Source organism: Puma concolor, chromosome B3 (genome assembly GCF_028749965.1).
Source record: "Puma concolor isolate L17-30 chromosome B3, mPumCon1.1.hap2, whole genome shotgun sequence".
In the NCBI taxonomy this organism is placed as follows: Eukaryota; Metazoa; Chordata; class Mammalia; order Carnivora; family Felidae; genus Puma; species Puma concolor.
In genome coordinates, this window is record NC_141672.1 from 32,999,449 (window position 1) to 33,021,158 (window position 21,710).

Below are 21,710 nucleotides of genomic sequence, written 5' to 3' on the forward strand. Positions count from 1 at the left end.
TGAGATAGGCTACCTATGTCCGGGAAGGAAATGCAACACCCGACAGTCTCACTACATGGGTTCGGGGGCAGACAGAGGGGACCCGCTGGGCATGGGGAGGGCGTCTTCCCCGAATGAGAATCGAGGCATCAGAGACTGAACAGAGAACAAGAAGGGCCTGGCCTGGATCAGTGCTGGCCGTGGACGGGTCCCCAGAGACGGAATGCTTGTGGCACATGCTCTGTGGGCAGTAAAGGACAGAAATGGCCCTCTTGTCCCAGAGGCAGCCAAGTGTTAAGGGGGGGGGTGGGGGGAGGGAATGTAAGTGACATCCAGGAAGGGTGCAGAGGTACAGAAGCTGGAAGAAGCAGGGAAGTCCAGGCAGATAAGGCTCTGGGTTCTCTCCCCTTTGGGGCCACAGCCAGAGGACAGAACACCCAGTTGCATAATCCTTCTATTTGCCCAGAGCCACATTTTGTCCTGAAGCTTGCTGCCCTGGGAGGTGACGGAAGAAGGCACCCAGCAAAGACGGGGCAGGGAAGGGAGTCGGCAGCGAACGAGGGGTGTGCCGGGTGCCCCTGGCCTTCCGCCGCCACACAGGAGAATGGAGCCTCACAATGTGACTGCCACGCTCAACTTCACCCTCCCACCCAACTTCGGCAAGCGCCCCACCGACAAGGCACTGAGCGTCATCCTGGTGTTCCTGCTCCTTATCATCATGCTCTCACTGGGCTGCACCATGGAGATCAGCAAGATCAAGGCTCACTTCTGGAAGCCTAAGGGGCTGGCCATCGCCCTGATAGCACAGTACGGCATCATGCCCCTCACCGCCTTTGCACTGGGCAAGGTCTTCCAGCTCAACAACACTGAGGCGCTGGCCATCCTTGTCTGCGGCTGCTCACCCGGGGGGACCCTGTCCAACATCTTCAGTCTGGCCATGAAGGGGGACATGAACCTCAGGTAGGACTGGAGGTGAGGAGGGAGCAGGCTGGGCATGGGAGCTGCATTGGAGATGTCAGAGTCTAGGGGGAAAGCTGGGCTAAAGCCAGGATGGGGCGTGAGCGGGGGCCAGGTGGATGCTAGGGCAGGGGGTGGTGGGCATTGTCGTCCAGAGTCTATGCAGGGCTGGAGGTAGGATCTGGGGCCTAGTCAAAGTCAAAGGGGCCCACCTGGTCCAGGGGCCTCCTGAAGACTCCCTCACAAGTGGGCCACAAGGACTGTCTTGAAGGAGTAGTGATTTAAACCCGAGGGGCCTCTGGGAAACTCTGCCCACTTACCATGATGGGCAAGTCGTCTGCCTTGAGACCAGAGGTCCGAAAGGGAGTGCAGATGGTCCAAGCCACCCTGGAACCACAGAGCACTTCCAATCCCTGCAGAATAGGCAAGACGTTCCAAAGATCCTTCCAACTATCCAGGCAGTGAGGGGTTCTTTTAACTTTCCCTGTGGGCCCATCGGGCACAGGAACGCATCTGTGCAAACACACAACCAGGCAGATCCTCGAGTTTCCCAACACTGGCACAGGCCATGTTGGGCCACATCTCAGCCCAACTGGGAGGGAAAATACCAGCAGTGTCCTTTCACCCAAAGCCTCCGAGCAGAAGTCGGCAAAGGCTCATTTCCGCAGGGGCCGGCTGAACACCTGTCCTTCCAAACAGGTGGGAATCTGATCTAGAACACCTGCCAGAATGAGGCCATTTCAGTCCGGGGCTCCAGCCCCAGCAGTAGCCCACGCTGGCTGAGGGAAACTCATCAGCGAAAGCTCTTGCCTTTCTGTGAGGCTCAGTCCCCAGCCTGCCTCCTCTGGCGTTCAGTCCTCAGTGGAGACCTTCCATCCATGCCTGTGTTGGCCAGCACCCTACCAACTCCAGTAAGCAAACCAGACAACTAAGGAAACCCCGCCTGTGATGTAGAGTGAGACCACCGCTCTTTAAATGAAAAAAACAAGAGTGAGCTGGTCCTTCCTGGGACCCACCACCCGAGCTCTGGCCTCTCCACCCACGAGACTCAGCCCTCAGGAGGTAGCTGATGGGAAGAGAGGCACAAAGAGGGGACTTGGCTCGTACAGTCTTCCCTGGGAACACGTTCAACTACCTGTGAGGAAATTCTTCCCTCCGTCTGATCCGAGTCCTTCCTGCTGCACAGCAAACCGTCAGTCTTCGGTCTGCCCTATGGACGCAGCTCATTGCATGCAGCCTCTGTGTCCTGAGAAATCCAGACTGTATCTTAATTCCAGTGCAGAAGGGGTGCAGGAAGTCGGGGGTCAAGGAAGGGGTATTCTCAGGGCTCTGTGAACCTGCAGAAACGGCAGAGCAAGGAAGGACCATGTAAAGAACAAGGAGACATTTTTAAGTGTAAGTGACCAGATGTCCCAGCCTCATCAGCCAATGGGTGCCAGTGAGGTCTCTCCAGTTAGGCCTGCATTTCTGAGGTTCGAGACCCCCCCAGCCCAGCCTCAGTGACTCAGGAACGTGAGCCTTCATGCTCGCCTGCTCAGCCTCCCTGTCTGGGCCCGTGGGGACTCTCACTTCTACCCAGACTCTACAAAGACAATGTTGGGATGGCCACCTCCTGCCATATCGTTCCTGCAAACAGACAAACCTCCCACGCACATTAAACCATGCCTTAGAGCCCAGTGGTGCAATATGTATCTCATCATCTACCTTCACACGCTGCCAGACTTTAAATTACAATTGGAGTTCATCTGGGACAACATGTTACATGTATTATACTGAAATGATACTGATAATAAGAAACAGCCAGGCACTGCTCCAAGCACTTTCCATGAAATCCTCATACAGTATCCTGTGAGGAGGTGCTGTAAATAGTCCCATTTTAAAGATGAGGAAATTGAGGGGTGCCTGGGTGGCTCAGTCAGTTGAGCATCTGACTTTGGCTCAGGTCGTGATCTCACGGTTCACGGGTTCAAGCCCCACGTCGGGCTCTGTGCTGACAGCTCGGAGCCTGGAGCCTGCTTCGGATTCTGTGTCTCCCTCTCTTTCTGCCTCTCCCCCGCTCATGCTCTGTCTCTCTCTCTCTCTCTCTTTCTCAAAAATGAATAAACATTAAATAATAATAATAATAAATAAAGATGAGGAAACTGAGCCTAAGAAAGGTTAATACATTTGTCCAAGGTCTGGGAGACTCCAGATCCTGCACTTCTACTCAAATACCTTCATGGGGTGCCTGGGTGGCTCAGCCGGTTGTGTATCCAACTCTTGATTTCCACTCAGGTCATGATCAGGTGGTGGGATCGAGCCCTGTGTGGGGCTCCGTGTTGAGCATGGAGCCTACTTGGGATTCTCTGTTTCTCTCTCTCTCTCTCTCTCTGTCTCTCTCTCTCTCTCTCATCTCTCTCCCTCTGCCCCTCCCCCTGCTCAGACACTCTCTAAAATAAAATTTTTTTTATAAAAACAGAATTTTTTTTAAATCCTTTCAGGGCCCAGCATGTGTATAGATGAGCCAAGTGGCTGATGGGCCCCCTAAGCAAGGCAGATGCCGCATGTCTGCTGTGGGTGTTCTGTGGGAGCCACTGTGGCCGATTCAAGAGAAGGCATTTTTAAGTGAATCTCCATTTTTAAGTGAAATCTCCAAATTTTTCAATATTGGCAACTCATTAAAAAATTTTAAAACACCGTGCAAGCCAAAAAAACGTGTGTTCAGGAGCCAGCTGTAGCTCAAAGGCTGCCAGTACAAGACCTCTCTTTAAGTACAAAACGATAGGATTTGCCATTGAGAGTTGGGGTGGGGGCGGTTAAGACTCCCATTGCATTTTAAATTTTTTTTTTTCAACGTTTATTTATTTTTGGGACAGAGAGAGACAGAGCATGAACGGGGGAGGGTCAGAGAGAGAGGGAGACACAGAATCGGAAACAAGCTCCAGGCTCCGAGCCATCAGCCCAGAGCCCGACGCGGGTCTCGAACTCACGGACCGCGAGATCGTGACCTGGCTGAAGTCGGACGCTTAACCGACTGCGCCACCCAGGCGCCCCACCCCATTGCATTTTATAGACGACGAGCCGAAGTCCAGAGACCTGCCAGAGGTTTCCCAGAATTTGGGGGGAAAGTGTACAGATGTCCAAAAGCAGGGCGTGCGCAGTGCTCTGAGAACTTAAGCAGGAAGGAGTAAGGAACTCCACGTGCCCCTTTCCCTCTGGCCCTCTGTCCCCCGAGGGACAACCAGGTCCATGATGTTCCTACAGAACAGGCTCCAGTCTCCGAAATGGAGCCTGGTCAAGTCACCTCCCCTCCCTGTCTCTCAGGGTAAACTGAGGATCGCGACAGTCATAGACACCAGCAAGGTAGGAGGTGCACCCGGCACCTGCACAGCAGTCCCCCAGAGGTCTTGGGGCATGGTTTCCAAGGCACACCCCGAGGCACACCGCGTCCCAGAGCAAATTCCAGAACTCCTGACACACCAAGCCAAAGTAAGCATGACTCCTCTGCTCAAGGACATCAAAACAAGCACACTAGCTGTGTGTGGCTCTTCTCCTCAGAAGAGATCAATAGTAGCCCTGTAGCCCCTGTGCGCCCCTCCCCAATCCCGTGCCCCCTACCCACCCCGAGGGAGCACAGACCCTTTTATAATAATTGCTACAGGCAGTACTTGTATATATCCATAGGCAAGATACATTGTTGTGCTTGTACCTTCTTAAAATTTGTATAAACAGTACCACACTGCCCCTATCATTTGCCAGCTTGCTTTTTTGAGATATAGGCATATGAATAAAATAGCTACTTTGTGCCTCTGGACTGCAGTGTCCTTTGCTTGAATGTATCTGTTCTAGTCGCAGACGTTTCGGGGGGATTTCTCGTTCTGCTGCTGTGAACAGTCTTGTACCCTATGCCCCTGCGCTGCCACGTGAGAGTGTATATAATAAAAACAGCACTTCTAGGTCGTAGGGTTCACACATCCACAAATGAGTCTCCAGAGTAGTCATTCCGGGTCACACTTTCCCGAGCAGTGTAGATAGATCCTTCTTCCTCCTTGTTTTTGCTGTACTCGGAGTTGTCAGACTCTGATAGTTTTCGCCACCTGGTAAGAGTGAAATGGGTCACAGCAGTGTTAAATGTGATCTCAAGAGAGGCTTAGCACATTGTCATAGGTTTATTGACCATTTGGCGGAAGACTGGTTCACCATTGGTCTTCCAGAAATAAGTCTTTGCCTATTTTTCTAATGAACTGTTGTGTTTTTCTCTTTGATTTGTAGTTATTTGTTGTTTTCACGCGTTGCAGTGGTCTACTCACAGTTTGGGGCTGGCCTTTATATTTTGATAATGATGTCTCATAACACAGAGTGCTTATTTTAATTTAGTTGAATTTGCCAATATTTTTTCTTAGTTTGTGTTTGGTGGGGGGTCCTTTAGGAAATCATTTACTACACTCAAGGTCATGAAGATATTCCCCTACATTTTCTTTGACAAGTTTCAAAGTTATGCTTTTCACATGGAGATTTGCAATCAACCTAGCGCTTATTTTTACGGATGGTGTGATCTAATTTTATCTTTTCCATATGAATAGAGAAAATTCCCAGTACCACTGAGTGAATTTTTCTCCAGTAAGTTGTACTGCCATCTCTCACATAGATAACATTCACAAATGTGCATGGGTTTGTGTCTGGGATGTCCCCTCTATTGGTCTATGTGGCTCTTTGCACGAGCACCAAATTTTCTTAATTACAATGACTTTATAAGTCTCAATATTTGAAAGGCAAATCCCCACACCGTGTTCTTCCTGAAAATGTTAGCTATTGTTGGCCCTTAACTCTTCACTTGAATTTGGGGATTAGTTCTCAAGTCTACAAAAATATTTCTGGACTGTTGATTAAATTCATAGATAAATTTAGAGGCCATCTTTATAATATTGGGTCTTCCCATCCATGAAAATGATAGAGCTTTTCTTTTTATTTGGACTTTATTTTATACCTTTCTATGGAGTTTTATAATTTCTTCTATAAAGATCTTGCATATCTCTTTTAGATTTCTAAACATTTTATATTTGTTTCTTTTTTTTTCTTAATTTTATTTATTTATTTTGAGAAAGAGACAGAGAATGAGCAGGGGAGGGGCAGAGAAAGAGAGAGAGAGAATCCTAAGCAGCCTCTGCAGATCCCGACATGGGGCTTGAACTCACCAACAGTGAGATCATGACCTGAGCTGAAGCCCAAGAGTCGGATGCTTAACTGACTGAGCCACCCAGGTGCCTCCTTCATATTGTTAATGTTTTTAGAAACTCATGGATTCTCTTCCTTACTAGTTAGGAATTCACTTGGATTTCCTCTGTTGACAGTCCAATCATTGGCATGTAATGAAAGTCTGGTTTCTTTTTTTCCCATCCCATACAGTTTCTATTTCTTGTTTTGCTGTGCTAGCAAAGACATATATAGGATGATTTACAATAACTGTGATGGTAATAGATATCATTTGCTTTATCTTTCTTCTTAGAGGAAACTTTTTTTTAATGTTTAGTTTTGAGAGACCAAGAGAGTGTGAGCAGGGCAAATGCAGCGAGGAGAGGGGGACAGAGAATCCCAGGTTGGTTCCACCCTGACAGCAAAGAGCCCTATGTGGGGCTGGAACCCATGAATCAGGAGACCATGACTTGAGCCAAGGTCAGATGCTTAACCAACCGAGTCACCCAGGCGTGCCCTAAGAGGAAACTTTCTAATTTTTCACCATGAAGTTTACTGTTTGCTGTACTTTTTGATAGATACCCTTTTCAGGTTAAGGAATTCTATTCTGTTGCTAGTGTACTAATTTTTGTAATGCATGAGCATTGAATTTTGTTGAATGACAATTTTCTGTATCTATCAAATGATACCATTTTTACTTTAATGTGATAATACAGTGATATAGGTCAGTGGATTTAGTCTAATGTTAACCCACTCTTACATTGCTGGGACAAACCCATCTTATATTTTGTATTATTTTATAAAAGCATTGCTAATCTGCTAATAATGTATTTATGACTTCTCCTTCTTTGTTCACGAGAATGGCCCCTAACTTTCCTTCCTCATGATATCCTTTTGCAGCTTTGGTTCTAAAATTACACTATTCATATACAATAAATTGGGGCATACAATTTACAATACAAAAGGTTTCCCCCTTTTGTATTGTTTGTATAATAGTGAGACCATCTGTACTTTGAACGTCTGGCCGAGCTCTGCTATAAAACCATATACATCATGTGGGGTTTGGAGGGTAGGTTTTCACTTCCTTCATATCCTTCAGCAATACTAAGGTTTCAGCTTCATTTTGAATTGGTTTTTGTAGTTTATATTTCCCAGGAAATTGTCCATTCAATCTAAACTGAAAAATGAAAGTACAAAACTGGCCTCGGTTTCTTCTAGAACTCTCTAAAATCTTTAATGTATCTGCAGTTATGTTCCCTTTTTCATTCCTAATACAATCAATGGTGCCTTCTCCCTTTTTCCTGGGTTAGCATGCCAGAGGAGTCTTCTCTTGGACTTGGCAGAGAAACTACTCTTGGTTTAATTGACCCTCTCATTGTATGTAATTTTTGTACATCATTTCTTTCCTCTATTTTCATGAGTTTCCTTTGTTTTTTTCTAAGTTTCTGGGTAAGATATTTGGCTTGTTTTTACTCTTCTGCTTTCCCTATATAAACATTTAAGGCTCTAAACATTTTCCTCTAAGAATTATTTTAGCTGCTCCCCAGATTTAATTATTTTTTATTGAGCTATAATTCATATACTGCGAAGTTCACTCTCTTAGAGTGTATCATCCAATAGTTTTCCGTATGCTCGCAAGGTTGTACAACTGTCACCACTATCTACTTCCAGAACATTTAATCATCCCCAAAAGAAACCAGTTAGCAGTCACTACACATTCCTCTCTCACCTGAGCCCCTGGCAACCACTAATCTATTTCATGTCTATCAATTTTATATAAGTGGAATCACACACTATGTGGTCTTTTATGTTTCTCCTTCTTCCATGTAGCACACTGTTGTCAAGGTTCACCCATGTGGTAACACGTAGCAGGTACTTAACACATTGCTTTTTGTGGCTGAATAATATTCAGTTGTATGGATACACCATGTTTTGCTTATCCGTTCTTCAGTTGACATTTTTACTGTTTTCCACTTCTTGGCTATTATGAATAATGCTTCTATGAACATTAGTATACAAGTCTTTGTGTCAACATACGTAACAACGTATGTTTTGATTCTCTTGAGTATGTATCTAGTAGAATTGGTGGGTCGTTCTGTAACTGTCCCATCAACAACACAGGAAGATTCCTGCTTCGTCACATCCTCACCAAACTTATTATCCATCATTTTTATTGTAGCCATACTATTGGGTGTGGTGATCTCCTCATGTTTTGATTTATATTTCTCTAATGACTAATGATGTGGAGCATCTTTTCATGTGCTTATTTGCCATTGGTATATCTTCCTGGATAGTGTCCTTTGAAACACAAACATTTTTAATTCTGAAGAAGTTAAATATATCTATTTTTTTCTTTGGTTGTTTGTGCTTTAGGTGTCATTTAAAAAAATTTTTTTTAAGTTTATTGAAAGGGACAGGGACAGCACGAGTGTGATAGGGGCAGAGAGAGAGGGAGACCGAGAATCCCAAGCAGGCTCTGCACTGTCAGCACAGAGTCTGACGTGATCGAATTCACGAAACCGTGAGATCATGACCCGAGCCAAAATCAAGAGTCGGACACTTACGACTGAGCCAGCCATGTGCCCCTCATTTCTACGAATTATTGTGTAATCCAAGGTCAGCTCCCATGTGTTTTAAAACATGTGTGGCATCATTATGCTTTTCCAAATATTTTTTCCGTTATGATTTTATATTTGACATGTGAGATAATTAGATCTTTTCTTTTCCAACAGTTCTTTTATTATGGATATCTCGGTTTCAACTCTCCTTTATAAGCATAAGACCTCAGTTCTGGTCCCTCCCTTGGGCAATAAAACCTAAGCCTCCAGATTCCCAGACAAACACCCCCCTCTCTCCCCACTGCATGCGGTGCAGCTCCAGCCTGACTTCACCCACCAACTCCTTTGCGTTCTGTCTCTGGTACCTGGAAACTTCCCTAACTTTCCTACAAGCTCAAATATGTGTTCATAAGTGTTTTAGATGTTCACAGAGGAAGGATTTTCCCATTATTAAGTTCTCAGCATTTTTTGAGGGTCTCTCCTCACCTCTGATGTCTTTTTTTTTTTTAAGTTTTATTTAAGTAATCTCTACACCCCACATGGGGCTCCAATTCATGACCCCAAGATCTAGAGTCATATGCTTTTCTGACCGAACCAGCCACGTGCCTTGCTCTGACATCTTATTCCTAATGATGATACCTCTACCTGTTGCTGTTCTTGATGGCTACATTCTGGCCCCGTTGACCTAGGCCATGCTTGATGTTCAGTTAAGCTATAGTTCACCCTGTGGAAACAACAAATTAGTGCAGATAGTTAGGGCTGTGGGAGGGGAAACACACACTTAGTGGGGATTTCCTGGGTTCTTGCCAAGCCCTCATGACTAACATGCCTGTAAGAATGGAAACCAGAGTCGTATATTGTCACACGAATATCCGCAAATCCAACAATGTTCCCTAGCAGCTTCATTCTTTCGGGTGGCCTTTCTGGAAGGCCTCTCCCTGTACAGGGTCCTGTGACCAACATGTACTGGATTCCAAATAGAAATGGTAATAGTGCAATTAGGATACAAATTAGAGCTGAGAATATATATTATGACTCAGGCTTTGGAACTCACACTCTATCATAAATAAAGATAAAGCAGAAAGTAACAAACATGAGACTATCAACCTGTAGCCTGTATCTCTTAAGCCTACTGGGAAAAGGAAAGGAATTAATGTATGTAAAGTGCTTAGCACGGTGCCTGGCACGTAGCAGGCACTCAACAAATAGTCTATATTAACGGGCGCTGTCTCTCTGTACTCTCCCCTGCTTCTCCCACCCAGTATCGTGATGACCACCTGCTCCACCTTCTGTGCCCTGGGCATGATGCCCCTCCTCCTGTATGTCTACTCCAGGGGGATCTATGCCGGGGATCTGAAGGACAAGGTACCTTATGGAGGCATTGTGATATCACTAATCCTGGTTCTCATTCCCTGTGCCACTGGGATCTTCCTCAATGCCAAACGGCCACAATATGTACCCTATGTCAAGAAGGTAAGAACCTGGGGCCCTGTGCAGGGAACAAGAGCACCACCATCATCTCAATGTATGGCTTGAACAGAGTCATTTGGGCTTTTTCCGTGTCCGTTTCCTTCCTCGTTGGAGAATGCAAAGGGTCTAGTATTGGTACACTTACCTCGTGGGCTGGTAATGTATATGAGAATCCTTTGGAAAAGTTAGGAGGAAAATTGTCTTTGTAACACATTTCATAACACAATTATCAGCCATCATTATTTTAATAACCAAAAGGCTTGTGTGATGCACCGCCCAGATGCTAAGTTTTATGCTACACACTCTGAGGCTTCATTGCCATCAAGGAGTCGGGTACTAGCAGAAAGTGGAGGAACACACGGGGAAGATCACATACAGCACACGGGCAGGTGGGTGTGGTTGGATGTAAGAAGGTGGGGTGAGGAGCAGGGAGTCTAGAAAGGCTTCCTGGAGAGGACAGGCTTGGAAAGGGTAGGATGTGGGTCAGCTTGGGGAGAAGTCTGGATAGAGGACACTCGGGGGGAATGAGGGCAAACTTGGCTGACTTTACGAGAAGCCACAGAAGAGCCCAGGGCAACAGGTGGCGTATGTGCTCCTAGCATTTCAGGTATGGGGTGGGAGGGAGAGGGGTAGGGCCCCAGAGGGCTGGGGGTGGAGGGGCACTGTGGTCACACTCAGGACATCATGCCACTGCCTTGCCCTCGGAAGAATTACAGACTCTTGGAGCGTCGCCTTGGTCCCTCTACCAACTTTGTGACCCTGGAGCTCAGTCCCAGTCAGTCTCCCCTCCAGCTCACTGCTCACCCCCCAGAGCCCCAGCTCATGCTGGTACTCCTGACACTCCGAGAGCCTGCTTTTGTCTCTGCCCTGGGTCGATGCCTTGGGCCAACCTACAGGGCATGCTGCCTGGAAGCCCAAGGCTTGGCGGCAGTTTGGGGCTTGGAACAAAGAAGCTGCAAGTCAGGTTCTCAGGACTTTTCGGTTTTCACACTACCACCGTCCAGGGTAGTTCCGCCCTTGTCCTGGCACAGTCCCCATACAGTGGCCACAGCGCCCCTTCCCACCCTGTTGGAAGACCCGGAAAAGTCATTCCTCCTCCTTTCCGAGTTCGAACACCCCACCTCAGCTCTGGATGGCATCATCCATCCCCCCTACTCTCGCTTCTCAGAGATGTCCTTTCATCGATTATGGCCCCCAACCTCCAAAGCCTCCCCCAACTTCACTCTCGTTTCTTAAGTCTCCGCATGTTTTTTCACAATTGGTGTTGACACAGGTTCACTGCTCTCCAATCTTAAAAAAAACAAAACACACACACAAAAAAAACAATCCCTACAGGGCTCCAACATTTCCCTTTCCTCCCCTACCTACACTTCAGGAAACATCCCTCCAGCACACACCTTTCCCCCACCGCTCCCGCCAGGTCTGCTCTCACAGGTAGCAGGCTCTCAAGTTAGTCTCAGCTACTTGAATCCCTCTTCTCTCCTCCTTGGTCTCCCATCCATTCAGCGTCTCGATGACCACCTGTTCTTTCTTCACCAAATCCAACAGACATTTCTCATCCATCCTTAACGTTGTAGCAACTTTTGGCATGGTTGACCACCGCTTCCCTCTCAGAAGCCTCCTCCCTCAGCTGGGCGCTCCTGCTTTTCCTCTCATCTTTCTGGCACGTCTCTTTGTACTCCCTGATGAGTTCCTCTGGTAAAAGTTACTTCTCTGCCTTCGCCCAAGCTTTCTTTTCTGGCCAAATTTCCCAAAGCCCAGGGTCTCTCCACCATAGATCTGGTCCTTCTCAATGACCATCTACAAGCTGATGACTTCCAGAATACCATCTTCAGCCCTCAACCGTTTCCAACTGCAGGATCCACCCATCCATCCATCCGTCCATCATTTAAGCAGGCTTCACACCTAGCAGAGTGCAACATGGGGCTTGAACTCACAACACCGAGTTGGAGACCTGAGCTGAGATCAAGAGTTGCATGCTTAACCAACTGAGCCACCTACCCACGTGCCCCCAGGATCCATTTAACTGCCAAATCTTTCTACTTGAATGTCTCATGCATTTAAAACTCAGTATGTCTTTTTTGTTTCAAGTTCCTTAAATTCCACTTAGTTAACATATAGTGTGATATTAGCTTCAGGAGTAGAATTTAGTGATCCATCAGTTCCATATAATACCTGGTGCTCATCACAAGTGCCCTCCCTAATATGCATCACCTACTTAGCCCATACCCTGCCCACCTCCCCTCTAGCAACCCTCATCTTGTTCTCTATAGTTACGGTTTGCCTCTCTCTTTTCCCCTTATGTTCATCTGTTTTGTTTCTTAAATTCCACACGAGTGGAATCATGTCTTTTTTTTTTCTGACTTATTTTCTAATCACATTACACTGTAGCTCCATCCACACCATTGTAAATGGCAAGATTTCATTTTTTATGGCTGAGTAGTATTCCATTTGTGTGTGTGTGTGTGTGTGTGTGTGTGTGTGTGTGTATCAGAATTTCTTTACCCATTCATCAGTTGATGGACATTTGAGCTCTTTCCATAATTTGGCTATTATTTATCTTTATTTTTAAAAATTTGTAATTTATAATCTGGCTATTGTTGATAGTGCTGCTATAAACATCAGGTGCATGTGCCCCTTCAAATCAGTTTTGTATCCTTTGGGTAAATACCTAGTAGTGCAATCGGTGGGTCCTAGGGTAGCTCTATTTTGAGCTTTTTGAGGAACCTCTGTACTGTTTTCCAGAGTGGCTGCACCAGTTTGCATTCCTGACAACAGTGTAAGAGGGTTCCCTTTCTCCACATCTTTGCCAACATCCATTGTTTCCTGAGTTAATTTTAAGCCATTCTGACAGGTGTAAGGTGATATCTTATTGTAGTTTTGATTTGTATTTCCCTGATGAGTGATGAACATCTTTTCATGTGTCTGTTGGCCATCTGTGTATCTTCTTTGGAAAAATGTCTATTTGTGTCTTCTGCCCATTTCTTCACTGGATCATTTGGTTTTTGGGTGTGGAGTTTGAGAAGTTCTTTATAGATTTTGGATACTAACCCTTTATCAGTTATGTCATTTTGCAAATCTCTTCTTTTAGTTTTGTTGTTTCCTTCACTGTGCAAAAAAGGTTTTTAGCTTGTAGAAGTCATAATAAATGAAAGGTGGTTCAAGATGGTGGCACAGAAAATTCTTGCAGTCACTTCCCACAGACACACCAAACACTTATATATGGTCAGTATGTCTTAAAGCCATCTCCTCCCCGTTATTATCTCTAAGAATGGCATTCCATGTGCCCAGCTGACTAAGCCACAAAACCGTTTGGTCTTTTTCAATGTCCTCTCCATTCCCTGTCACATTCACCTGAAGAGGTGATCGGCTATTCTGCTGTCGCTCACTTGGATCCATCTATTCCTCTCCACCTGTGACAACACTACCGTCACTTGGGCCACTATCCTCTCTCACAACTGAAACGGCCTTCGAACCTGGCTCCTCGATCAGGTTCAACCTGAGGATGGAGATGGAAAGAACAAACTGTCATGTCTCTCCACTGCTTAAAACACCTCCCTGGTTCCATACTCTCTGCAGGATAAACTTTCAATCCCCTTATGTAGCCTCCCCGGCTCTTCTTGATTTGCTAAAGCCAACCACCCCCCCCCCCCTCAAGTGTTAGCTCTTTTCTCTTTGCACATGTCCTTCCCTCTGCCTGGACCACTCCCCACATTAGCAGGGGAAGAAAAACCCAGAAATGTTTGTGTCTATCACTTAATTTTATTCAAGATAGTTTGTGGAGGTACAGGAATACTAAAAAGAAAAAAAAATGTAAAAATGTGAAGTGACCTCTGATAATCATTTAATCCAACTCTGTTCTTCCTCATCTTATAGGTGAAGAAGCCAAGGACCATAGTTAGTCACAACTAATATAAGAATATATCTCCTTCTTAACTCAGAATTTAAAATATTTTTAATATTTATTTTTGAGAGAGGGAGATGGACAGAGAAACAGAGCATGAGCGGGGAGGGGCAGAGAGGGAGACACACACAGAATCCGGAGTAGGCTCCAGGCTCCAAGCTGTCAGCACAGAGCCCGATGCGGGGCTCAAACCACAAACTGCGAGATCCATGATCTGAGCCAAGTCAGACCGTTAACCAACTGAGCCACCCAGGCGCCCCCTAGAGACTTTCAAATCAAAATCACCCAATTTCTAACTGGCTCTGGCAAAAGGTATCTGCTCGTAAACACATTACCCAGTGGGAGGTCACACGTAGATAATGCCAAGATACAGTTTCTTGGATGCTCTATTTGGAACGGCAATTCAAGTAATACTTTAACTTACCTAGGCAAGGGCTTATTCGAGTCCGTGTGGTTAGGTCGATGAACCTCAGCATGACCTGGTCGACAAGCCACTTTTACCACAAGCCATCCACCTCCCTTAAATAAGGAAGTCACTCGCTGTTCGAGTGACTCAGCCAGTCCACCTATGCTTTTCCCGTACCTGCTGCTACTGGTGAACTGCCTCACCCGTCTCACGGCGTCTGCCAACCTATGGCTTACACTGCTGCCAGGGTGCTGGGTCTTTTAACACTTGCCTCTGCTCCGGCTTCCCTCGCTGTAGTTCCTCAAACTCCCTTAACGAGAGAATCTGATTTGTTCGGTCATTTCAGCAAGCTGTGGCCACCTTTGTGGGAAGCGCGAGCCAGGTCATCTCCTGGGTCACCGGCAAGCTGATTTGATTGGCTGCCCACGAAATGGACATTCAGCACATGGCTTCAGTGAAGTCAGGTGGTACAAAAAACGCAGTGACCTATGAAGAAGCAACTACCTACGGTCTCCGGTCTCAGCGGCAGGTTGTGGACAAATGGCAAGACTGAAGTTTTTCAACTCTGTACCTCTCTCTACAGGAGGGGCACACCAATAGGGAGGTATTAGCTCAGACAAGATGCTCTCCAAAGCCTTCCATCTTGACAATATATAGACCTCAGATGGGAAATGCCTCAGAGTTCTCCCTCACACCCTTCCTTGGTACTCATGTGGCCTCAACAGTTCCCAATCTAAGCACTTTCCAACGTGGGACAGGACAACCGGGAAAAACCCTTCCTGGCAGTGAGAGACAAAGCCACTTTAGTGAATACACAGACTCTTCATCAGCGATGTTTCTGAAGAAAGATCTTGATCGAAAGGGAACAACGTGGGGTGTCTGGGTGGCTCAGTCGGTTAAGCCTCTGACTCTGGCAGGTTATGATCTCACGGTTCGGGAGTTTGAGCCCCCCATCGTTGTCAGCAAGGAGCCTGCTTTGGATTCTCTCCCCCCCTTGCTCTGTGCCTTCCCCATGCACATGCTCACTCAAAATAAACTTAAAAAGGGGGGGACAAATGTGCAAAGAAAATCTCATATGAAACGGAGCCTGGAAGTCTTGAAGGGAAAGCTCTCATACACTACCACTGGCCTAATGGAAAGCTTACTTTACATACCCCAGCACGAGGAAGTATTTCTCCTTCCCAGCAATAGCCCAGCCAAGGAGAACTGCATGAAGCAGACCCTCCCGGCTTCTTTTCCTCTCTAAAAGCAAGTCCCTGTCCCGTGTACTCAGGACTTGCCTATGGTTCGCCATGGCTTGCTTGTCCCAAACTGAACTTCCTCTATTTCCAAATAAATTAATTTTGCTGGTAAACATCTGGCTCTTTTCTAAGTCAACAGTAACAAGAATGTTAATTATTAGGTCTCTGTCCTCCAAGAAGCTTCCTAGCTACTGATTAGGAATTCCAAATAGATGGGAGATAAAAGGGTTTTTTGCACTCCCTTGGTTTCCACCTCTGATACCCACCACGCATGCTCGTCACTCTGCCCCTCCCCATCCCCCACCACCCTAATTGCCTTTTCTTCCTGTTTTCATTTACAGGGAGGGACCATCACCATGCTTTTGTTAAGTGTGGCCATCATAGCGCTCTCGGTCATCAATGTGGGCAAGAGTATCATGTTTGTCATGACACCACACTTGCTGGCCACCTCCTCCCTGATGCCTTTCATCGGCTTCCTGCTGGGCTACATCCTCTCTGCTCTCTTCCACCTCAATGGACAGTAAGTATTGGTTTAGACCTCTGTGTTCCATCGGCCTCATTCTTGTCCTGGTCTCTCAGGAAAAGGAGACCCAAAACCTAGGAGAGGCATTTTCCTGGCAGTATGTGCAAATGCACCCACTGAACCAGGAACCCTAGACTCGGAGACATATTGGAGATAAGGTATCGAATGGCTTAGGAACAAGAGCATCTAATACCCCAAAGAGCTCATGACAAAGTGCTCCCTCCAGAGCCTAGGCTCCACCTCCTGCTGAAATCTGGTAGGTAACAACACTGGAGCAGTTCCATGCCATCGTGGTTAAGTGTTAATATTCCTCCTTCCCCACTCTTCCGCCCTTTCTGCCTAGGCTTCAGTCTTGACAAGGACACCACTGGGTGACAGCTCTGCTAAGTGGTCCTAAGAGCTTTAGTGGTTGTGGACCTCTGCTGAGTCTAATCCAATTTCAAACTCAGGGGCTACTTGCAGGGACAGTCAGCCTGACAATCTGGTGTGGGATAGAGACCCTGTCTAGAGTAGCACATTTCAGGAACTTTGCCTCTTATCAGCCCTAGACAAATGCTGCTGGAGTCTGAACATTAGTAGCACTCTAGTATCCCCCCCCCCCAAAAAAAAAACACTGCCTTAAAAATAAAACTTATAAAGTTACCCATTTTAAAAAAACACACTAATAAAAAATTACTGTAGAACATATGTAGCATGTGGTTATACAGTTGAGTCAAAAGGCTGTCAATGACTTACTGTACATTGTTTTAAGAGTGACAGGTAATAAATGGCCACACAATCAAGGGCCATCACGGTAGTCTCCCCCTAATAAACGTGTTTTCAGAATTTCTGGTAAGACACTGACCACAACTCCATGAATTAAATATGTATTCATTAGATGTAAACATCCCATCCCCCCTCCCCTTTTTAATGTTTGTTTTAAGAAAGTAAGAGGGACAGGAGGGGCCGGAGAGAGAATCCCAAGCAGGCTCCTCGCTGTGAGCACAGAGCCCATGCGGGGCTTGATCCCACGAACCGAGAGTTCATGACGTGAGCCAAAATCAAGAGTCAGATGCTTAACAGACTGAGCCACCCAGGTAACTGTTCTTTAAGTCCATAAAACGAGAGCAAAACCATGAATATGTTCCAAAGATATCGGGGCTGAACCAAGTTTGGTTTTTAATCATGAAGTGTTTTGGACTCAAAGATACCCAAACCATAAACTAGGGAACTGGACAAGGGGCCCAAGCATTTCAGATCATCTTCTGTATGTTCACACTGCAACTGCCCTGTGTGTAAACCCAACATACAAGCCAATGAAGGATAGTGGCTCACATCTTCCCTTCATCCCTCATCAGCCAGCCATTCTCCCAATTTTAATCTGGTAGTCCTGCAGAAGCAAATGGTGAAACCCCCAAGCTGCTCAAAAATTCTCACGAGAACTCCCGGCCACAAAACTACTAGTCACCACTGACTTCCACGTTCATTCAATGGGTCTTGGGTGATTTGGGAGGGAGAAGGGCCAGTGTCGTACCCTCCTGTCCCTTCTGAGGGCATATAGGGTTGCTTTGTTTTGAACCTAACACAGGTGCAGGCGCACTGTCAGCATGGAAACTGGATGCCAAAACGTTCAACTTTGTTCTACCATTCTCAATGTGACGTTCCCCCCTCAAGTCATTGGGCCACTTTTCTTCTTCCCTCTCCTCTACATGATTTTCCAGCTTGGAGAAGGGGTTCTTCTCATCTCCATCTTTCGTTGCTATGAGAAAATCAAGCCTTCCAAAGGTGAGTACTGAATCATTCTCCTTTGGGTTCTCCCATAACCGACCTGATCCTTTCCAGGAGGTGAGTCTCTGGCAGGGACCTTTGCAAGGGGCTTCAACTCCTATCAAGTCACTAGGAACCAGGTAGCACCAAGAAGTACAAAGGGACTTCAAAGAGCCAAGGCTCTTCTTATAACTCCACTCCATCTCTGCCTTCTAGCTAGGAGAATCAACTGTGGACAGACTTTGCACTTATGGGAGTAAGGCAAAGGGGAGGCCATGGAAGACTCAGGATGAAGAAATGGTCTTGGATATTAAATAGCTATGAGGTGTTAGTTGTGTGAAATGCCCCTATTCACAATCTGGAAAATGCAGTGTTTCCTAGGACTAGGTTCTCCGGTCCTAGAACCAGGTCAGACCACAGTACCACTGGTACTCCTTTATGAAGAAAAACATATTGAAGCAATGCAATCGAATTAGCCAAAATCAAAAAAAGACTCCCAACTCTGGTTACACAGTAAATAAAACTTAAATATAAGCTTATTAAATAGCTATCACAATAGTTTGATACTTTAAAACCTGATCACTATTGAATTACTTTCTAAACAGCACCTCCTCTAAGATGCTCAGAGCATTCTGCATTCTCTTTAAACTATAATAAACCTCCAGGCAACCCACTAAGTCCCTTCCTTTAAGTGGATCGTTAATGTCTTTTTTTTTTCAAGTCAGGAAACTTTATTTGGAATGACATTTTCAGTATTTTATAATTCTAAACGTATTATATTCATATTATAAAGTATATTCTTAACCACTCAAATCCTTCATTTCCCATGAACTTGAGGGCTCCTTCAAGATGTTTTCTACACCCTGGGGATGGACTTAGACCATAGGAGACAACTTCCCCTGGTGATTATCTTCTGGTAGTAAAAGCAAACAAACAATTAGCATATAACTGTATCAAGCAGCCAAAAAGAAACCAGTTAAGTAGCTGAGCATACTTCAGAACTTTGCGTTTGTTCAAAACTACAGTGTTGTGGAAAAGAACCTCCTCTAATGCTCACCTGAAAGTGACTCAAATCTGTTGCCCGTGTAGGCTGAAATCTCCACCCTCTTGCAAAAGCAGTGAGAAGTGGAATTTTCTAAACTAACCAACCACGTTCCCAAGTTTGCAGGGCTACAACACACTTAAGACCCTCTTCAGAGCCAGTGCACTGTAAGGGCTGATGCGGCTGTGCTGAGGGGGGAGATGCACAACTTTTCATGCTTCTGAGCCCTGTATCTTCTACAAAAATGGGGACAAGATAGGTGAATCCCGACTCCTATGACCACGACTCCTCACCACCTCCATACAGGCGGAAAAAGGGCTAGGCCAAATACAATGAGGGGGCCATGGAAACTCCACACTTAGAAGACCTCTTAAAGCTATCTTCTCCCTGCGCTTCCTTGCAGAACGCAAGTCCATTCGGCTGAACGTAAACTCTTCCACTGCACTGTCTGTACCAAGAAGTTGGAGAGGAAGTGATTTAAGAGTCAATAATTTATTAGATTGATTGGTAGTATTACCATTAGGAATGTTCAAGGGAAAGCAAAATTAAGTCATGGGAGGGAGCACCTGGGTGGCTCAGTCAGTTAAGTGTCCGATTTCTGATTTTGGCTCAGGTCATGGTCTCTAGATTTGTGAGTTTGAGGCCCCCATCAGGCTGCGTGTGGATAGTGCAGAGCCTGCTTGGAATCCTCTCTCTGCCCTTCCCATGCTCATGCTCTCAAAATAAACAAAACTTAAAAAAAAAAATTAAAGTAATGGAAGGATGCACGGTAAGAGATGGGGGTGGGGGGGGGGGAACCACACAAAAACATATAGAATACAACTTAACCCCTAGGATGTGCTGTCTTCCACTGAATAAGCTTTTTTATTAACAGTTACTCTCCTTCCCCACCCTTGACCCTCTTCAACTTTCCAGATAAAACAAAAATGACCTACACAGCTGCTCCAACTGAAGACACAATTCCAGGAGCTCTAGGAAATGGCACCCACAAAGGGGAGGAATGCTCCCCTTGCACAGCCTAGCTCCCCCAGGGGACTGGATTCTGGTCAGAATATATTTCAGAAAGCCAGTGTGATAGAGTAAAAAGATGAAAGCAACACCAGAAATGAGAGTCTTTCTCCAGCACTGCCAGCAGAAACTATCAGAACTGACAAACCTCGCCTGGTGGGAGGACACAGAGGGAGTCTACCTGAAGAGCCTCGCCTAGCCCCAGCTTAAAAGTTGATACCTGTTTAAAAAATAAAGACTTGTGGGGTGCCTGGGTGGCTCAGTCAGTTAAGTATCCAACTCTTAATGCTAGCTCAGGTCATGATCTCATGGTTTGGGAGTTCAAGTCTGGCATTAGGTGCCATGCTGTCAGTACAGAGCCTGCGTGGGATTCTCTCTGTGACACCCCCTCTCAAAAAAATAAAAAAACTGAAAAATAAATAAAAATTCTTCAATGACAGTCCTATGAAGGCAAAAACCAAAACTGCCTTTTGCCTCTGCATCTCCGAAGCGTTCCATAGGCATATGAAAGGCAATTTCTCAACTAGGCAACAAATAGGAACTTTTACCTAAAATCAAATATCCAAATCCTGTTCCAACTTTTGTGACAGAAGAGGGAAATAAATGCTCAGTGCTCCCAGATTTAAACTTCAGAAGTCCTTTCTAACCTTAAAATTTCTCATTCCTTCCCTTTTGAAATCCTATTTGGGGATGGATTAAAGCTCCTAAAAACACCAATGTGATACTACATGTACAAAAAACAGACATAGAATGCAAATGCAATTAAACAAGACTGGTTCAAAATCTCAGTCGTAATGAAATGAACGGACATTTCTGGAGAATACCATCGAAGTAGAGGGGGAAAGCCAGGAAACAAGAAAACACAACCAACAGAACTGCCCACTAATCTAAAAGTCTAGCCCATCAATTCATGAGCTATCAGTGGTTTTCCTATTATATCCCCTCAAAACTCAGAGAGCTGCAAGCTACTGCAAAAGGGGTCGTTTCTCCATTTAAATTAGATTTCTAAAATTTCAAATTTCCTATGAAATGCTTTACGTAATGCTGATATACAATCGTTAGATTCATGAACATCTCATCCTTGCAAATAGCAGACCGTGCCTAATTAAGATTTTCATGCCATTCAGTATGATTAAGTTCAACTGACTGTAAACCCAAGTTAATTTTAAGGCAGCGTCTGGCCAATGTCCAAGACCACCAGTACTCCCAATACCACAGTAAGTTTAAGAATCACCAGTTTGGGTCACTAACATGCTCTTAATCTGTGAAAAGGTCTATCCACCTACCACTTTTACATATTCTCTTAAACTTAACTGTTCAAATGATTTTGTCTACCACCCAGCCGACATCACCTTAAACTTGGTTAAGCAGAATAGTTTTTCCATGAAAGGAAGGCTGGACTTGGGACCTACTACCCTCAAATTGTCCTTTTAAAGGACTAGATAAAAGGAACATATAAAGAAAAAAGTTAACACATGTCCCACAAACTCTGGCCCTAAATTTGCTTAGAATAACACACTCCTCTATTTCTCAGGTCTTGGATCTGGGAATTCAGGTTTATTTGCTGGTTCAAATTAACTCCCAGTCACCTCCCATTTGCTCAAAGGGCCTTATATTTTATTGCTTCACCGTGTAACAAATGTTTGTTCATATTAAAATGGTAAGCCACGGCTATCATTTACTGAAAAACTATCAGATAGAGTC

The 21,710-nt window shown here is 45.5% G+C and overlaps 1 protein-coding gene across 2 annotated transcripts; it reads left to right on the plus strand.

Moving 5' to 3' along the window:
* The first annotated feature begins 411 nt into the window (after positions 1 to 411).
* SLC10A1 (solute carrier family 10 member 1) lies at positions 412 to 20,627 on the plus strand. 2 transcript variants are annotated; one of them, XM_086709418.1, is made up of 5 exons: positions 412 to 939; positions 9,929 to 10,031; positions 16,029 to 16,207; positions 17,778 to 17,974; positions 19,914 to 20,627. In XM_086709418.1, exons 1-5 carry the CDS (start codon positions 584 to 586, stop codon positions 20,018 to 20,020), a joined length of 942 nt encoding a protein of 313 aa, XP_086565544.1. In that variant the 5' UTR covers positions 412 to 583; the 3' UTR covers positions 20,021 to 20,627. The 2 variants fall into 2 exon arrangements, with proteins under 2 accessions (XP_086565544.1, XP_025775722.2); XM_025919937.2 differs by having other exon boundaries at positions 414 to 939; positions 9,929 to 10,139.
* Positions 20,628 to 21,710: the final 1,083 nt, after the last annotated feature.

What these genes read in the sequence shown, in the direction of transcription:
- SLC10A1 (XM_025919937.2), top strand. Translation starts at nt 584, where the DNA reads ATGGAGCCTCACAATGTGACTGCCACGCTCAACTTCACCCTCCCACCC. An exon ending in AAGGGGGACATGAACCTCAG is followed by an intron (nt 940 to 9,928) that starts GTAGGACTGGAG and finishes TCTCCCACCCAG; the next exon opens with TATCGTGATGACCACCTGCT. An exon ending in GAAAATCAAGCCTTCCAAAG is followed by an intron (nt 17,975 to 19,913) that starts GTGAGTACTGAA and finishes TCAACTTTCCAG; the next exon opens with ATAAAACAAAAATGACCTAC.